The sequence below is a fragment of the Octopus bimaculoides genome, chromosome 10 (assembly GCF_001194135.2).
Source record: "Octopus bimaculoides isolate UCB-OBI-ISO-001 chromosome 10, ASM119413v2, whole genome shotgun sequence".
Lineage (NCBI taxonomy): Eukaryota > Metazoa > Mollusca > Cephalopoda > Octopoda > Octopodidae > Octopus > Octopus bimaculoides.
The window spans coordinates 49189797-49194986 of NC_068990.1; the positions used below are offsets into that span (position 1 = coordinate 49189797).

Below are 5190 nucleotides of genomic sequence, written 5' to 3' on the forward strand. Positions count from 1 at the left end.
GGGTGGCACATAAAAGACACCATTTCGTGCGTGGCCGTTTTCGTGCGGGTGACACGTAAAAGCACCCACTACACTCTCTGAGTGGTTGGCGTTAGGAAGGGCATCCAGCTGTAGAAACTCTGCCAAATTAGACTGGAGCCTGGTGTTGCCATCCGGTTTCACCAGTCCTCAGTCAAATCGTCCAACCCATGCGAGCATGGAAAGCGGACGTTAAACGATGATGATGATGATATATATACACACACACACATACACATACATACACACATATATACATCATATACACAATCATACAGATACATACATATATATATATACACATACACACACACACCTATACATATATATGCATACATATATATATGCACACACACCCACATACACATTATACTCTGATTTAAATAAACTGAAAGGCAGCCCATCCTTAACATGGCTGTTTAGTTTATTAGAAATTGCAGTTATTAAACATACAAAACAGCCTATATTCTGATCTCCTAATATGCCGCAAAGGGAAAAAAAGTCTTTTGCAATATATTAAGTGGTGAGATTAGTTGATAGCACCTGAAAACAAAACGTGCAAAAAAAAATAACTCCGATGTGGTGGGGAGGAATTTCCGAGGTGCAGATTGACTGGGAACCTGGGGCCCACCAAAACTGTTCCCAGTTGGGCTCTGCACCTCCTAAGGCCGGCCCTGTATTGTGGAATGGAACCTGGAACTACATGGTTGCTTCTTAAACCAACCTGTCATGCCTTTCAGATATTTTTGTTCTTAAACTCTCCTGCACCAATTCATTCAAATTGCCTTTTTTCCCCATTTTTTTGACTGAGAAAGTTGTGCTTGCAAGTCAGGATCTAGAGTGTGTCTGTAAGTGCCTTTATGAGAACAATTTTGTAAAAACATAGAAGGGAAAACAAACAAGTAAAGAAAACTATATTCAGTTATTATCAATCATTTTCATAACTTTTCAAACTGTCTGTTTTTAGGTTCTGGGTTGTGTCATGGTGGCCATGAGTATGGTAACACGTTTGCAGCGTGAAGAAATCAGTCTGTTTGAGTCTATCGATATGGATCCTGTATACTTTGTATTAGGAATGGGTGCTTTTGTTGTATTTATTAGTCTTCTTGGCTGCCTTGGAGCTTTAAGGGAAAGTGTTTGGACTCTTCATTTTGTAAGTATTTAGTTCTACATTATACATTTTATTTTCCTTTTTATGCTTTTCAACTAAGTATTACTCCTGAATTTCACCCTTCAATCATCTGGCATCTTAAATGACCTGATTACAACAGTCAAGGTACCTTGGCTCTGGGGTATCTTAACCATCTAGGAGAGTTGCAATGCAAACAGTAACACAGAATGTAGCAGTAGAGAGATATCCAGGAATCATGACCTGAAAGTGACTCAGGCCGTTAGAGTGTAATTGCTAAAACATTTGCCTAAGTTTGGGGGCTTCTTCTTTGAAGACCTTCAGCTCTTCAGCTCTCCTTAGTGTTTCTTATTACCTACATTTCATTTTAATTCTTTTGCTTTACAACTGAATGCTACCCCTAAACCTCAGAAAATAAAGTCTTATTTTTGCACGATATTTCTCTGTTTCAGTTTATTTAGAAAATAATCAAGAATTTGGACAGATTTAGTGAAATAACTAATCATGACATAATTTAGCTAATGTTTTGAAGATAACAAAAAGTTTCTTTTTTTCTTTTCATTTTCTTTGCTGGATCTAGAGAAAGAGACAATACCCATGGTCTTGTCTGGTTCTTTAGGATTGGTGTGATTAATGCCATCAATGTTTCTCTTGAACCTTTCTTACAAAGGTTCAAAAGAAAAAACATTGACTTGCTCAACACCAGTGGGAAAGATATAAGCTGAGAGGAAGTTCCAGATGGCTGATTTCCTGGGAAGGATAGAATGGACATAGAGATTTGTGTGGAGCTATGGGGTGGACACAACAAGGGTGATGAGAGGAGAAGAGAAAAGTGGGTTGGTATTGTCTGAATAAAGATGGCATGAACCCAACGAGGTCTGGGAAGCAGAGACCATTATAATAGTGATAGGGAAAACAGAGAAATAGGGAGACAGTGTACTTGTGAGTCAGAGCTGGAGCATGTCAACGAGAGACTTCAGGCCAAACAGACAAGTGATCCTTTTCTTATTGCAGTCAAGGATATATTGTGTGTAGCAGCAGTACTGGCTAAGATTTTCTTCATACACCATCAGACAGTGACAAAGTGAAATAAATTGTTGAAGCATACATGAATAGCATTTAAGGCTCTTAGATTCAATGTCCCAAAATATAAGATATTAGGTTTCAGGGTAATTGTTTATCAGTTTGTATTCCATTCCAAAATCAACAAAGAAAACCTTAGTAACATGGATATTTAACTGTTCTCTTTCATAATTGCTAGTGGCAGTAGGGTAAGATTCTGCTCATAGTTGCACTCTAATAGTGCGCACCATTTCATATTTAAAATTATCCCTGTATCTGTGTGCATATGTGTACACATAACACAGACAGACAGAGGCAGTGAATTAGCAGACTTGTTTAAGCGTTGGCTAAAATGACTGATGGTATTTATTTTAGCTTCTTGCATTATGGATTCAAATCCCTCTGAGTCAACTTTACCTTTTATCATTCTGGGAAAAATAAAGCGCCAATCTCAGGTGGCAGATTGATAGATTTGTTTGACTGGATGCTTTGTAATGTTTGTTCCAGTTTTTTGCTTTCTGAGTTCAAGTCATGCCATAGCCTACTTGGGTGGTAAACTTAATCTGTCACCCAGTTTATCACCACCAATTGGCCCTCAGGTGTCTTTAGTAGAATTCATTCTGTTGCAAGCATTTGAGCTAGGTCTCAGATTTGAGGACACTTCTCTCTCTCTTTCTTTCTCCCACCCCATACCCTACCCTCCTACCAACTCCCTACCCCACTTTCCCATCTGTCTCAGATGCTCTGAGAAGGGTCATGGGCACTGCTCTTCCCTCTTGACTAAATGGTAAAAAAAAAAGAAAAGGTATCTAGCATATCTCTCTTTTCCAATTTGAATTCAGTTTCTTTTTCACCATTGGCCTGCATATTTTATACTTTACTTATATAAATATATATATAAAGCATAGTAACAAGTACATTTTCCTAGCTAATTCTTTATAAATTGTTTCAGTTATATTGCTTTTTCCCCATATGTATCTTGTTGTTTTGAAGTTCTACTCAGTTGTTTGTGTAGATCTAGAGAAAAATGTCTTATTGACTATCTGGCAATATCATATCAGTACAATTGACAATATATACTATGATTATCACTGCATGTTCCATATAATTGCAGTATAAAGCTCTAATACTGAGTTTGTATTCAAGAAATTAAAATTTCTAAGTATTCACCTTCTTATATGTATTTTTTTCAATTTTTTTATATGGATTCTCTGGTCATGATTAAAAGTAGTTTTCTCTCTTCATTTGAGTATCTATGTGAATAATCTTTTTTGCTATGATTTCAGTTGTAATATTTATTCTTTACAGTTCTGTATTTGTGTGATGATGATATTCTTGCTAGAAATTGTCACATTTGTCTTTGCCCTCACACTAATGTCAAACATCCAAGGAAATATAACTCACAGTATCAGCAAAGGTATCAAACAATATGGATTGAATCAGAAAAAAGATGCTGTACTTGATGACCTTCAACAAAAGGTAAGCTTAATATTGATTTCTTACAAATATCACAAGGACATGTATAGGGGGAAGGTATAATTGGCAGTTTATTGTAACTGTTGTTGTTGCAGTCCCAAGTTACCGGTTGTTGAACATATCTATGACATACAATACTACAGATAACATCTTCCTCTGATGAACAGATCTGCTTGAAATTGTAGAATTTTCTTCTTCCTCATCGAAAACCAATTTCTTTCACATTTAAATTGATTATACTCACTAACTGGCAATGCAAACCAGAGCTAGTTACCCCTAGATCCTACTGTTTCTCTCATTGCTCTGTTACAGGTGTTTGGGTTGATTGGGTTTGATAGTAGTAACATGCTACTTACTATAGATTACTGGGTAGCGGTTCCTAGTAGGAGAAATGATATTTGGATTAATGAAAGCAACAAATAGGTTAAGTAAGATGGAGATGAAATCAGAGGATTCCTGTGAGCAAAATATTGTAGAGCAATAGTCTGTAAATAAAGTAGATTTTTTTTGTATTTAATGTCATCAAGGTTATTGAAGGGCAGGTATATGACTATACCGGTGGATGACTAATATATTCATATCCATTCTTTGTTTTTGAAGCTGATCAAGACTCACTGCTTAGATACTGAAAGCATTTCTTAAAGAATATTGTCAATAAAGTAAGCAACCATGTAGGTAATCTGAGATTAAGGATGGCTCCTGTCTATATACCTTCCATGTGCTCCCATGAGTTATGTAACTATGGAAATGTTAATATTTCATTGTTGCACATGTCTGTGATACCCCAACAACCACAATGAAAGATCCACTATTTATTTGTGGTTTGAAGAAATTTGATATTTTATTTATGCTGGAAAAGTTTTAACAGGCATTTGATTTGAATTTTAGTGACGGAGGGTTGCACTTAATTAGCCTCCCTTTCTCATCTCTGTCTTCTCAATGCAATGCCAAGGAATGTCAGAGACAACACTGGATATATCAGGGATCTAGTGAGATGGCTAATGTGTCTCACTGTGCTCTGAATTATGTGTGCTACAGTGACATTGCTGGATATTACCTTTCTGACCACTGAATCTTGGCCTGCAATGGTTGAGTCTTTTCGCACAGCACAGTCCATTGGAAAGCCAGTCTTAGTATGCATCTTAAACATGTATTCATACACAGTATTGACTGGCCACTACACTTCTGAATTTATCTGCCCTTTGAAAGGTTTTCATCATCATCATCATCATCATCATTTAACGTCCGCTTTCCATGCTGACATGGGTTGGACAGTTTGACTGAGGACTGGCGAGCCAGATGGCTGCACCAGACTTCAATCTGATCTGGCAGAGTTTCTACAGCTGGATGCCCTTCCTAATGCCAACCACTCCAAGAGTGTTGTGGGTGCTTTTACATGCCACTGGCACGAGGGCCAATCAGGCAGTACTGGCAACGGCCACGCTCAACTGGTGTATTTTACGTGCCACCTGCACAGGTGCCAGTCCAGCAGCACTGGCAATGAC

General features: G+C 37.6%; 1 protein-coding gene across 7 annotated transcripts in view; it reads left to right on the forward strand.

The window, feature by feature from the left end:
• LOC106877387 (tetraspanin-33) overlaps positions 1–5190 on the forward strand; it is a 69596-nt gene that overhangs the window by 45440 nt on the left and 18966 nt on the right. For all 7 annotated transcript variants that reach the window (XM_052971182.1, XM_052971181.1, XM_014926283.2 and 4 more), the window contains 2 exons: positions 986–1171; positions 3518–3688. In XM_052971182.1, the coding sequence (XP_052827142.1) occupies positions 986–1171; positions 3518–3688 (357 nt within the window). The remainder of the gene's footprint in view (positions 1–985; positions 1172–3517; positions 3689–5190) is intronic.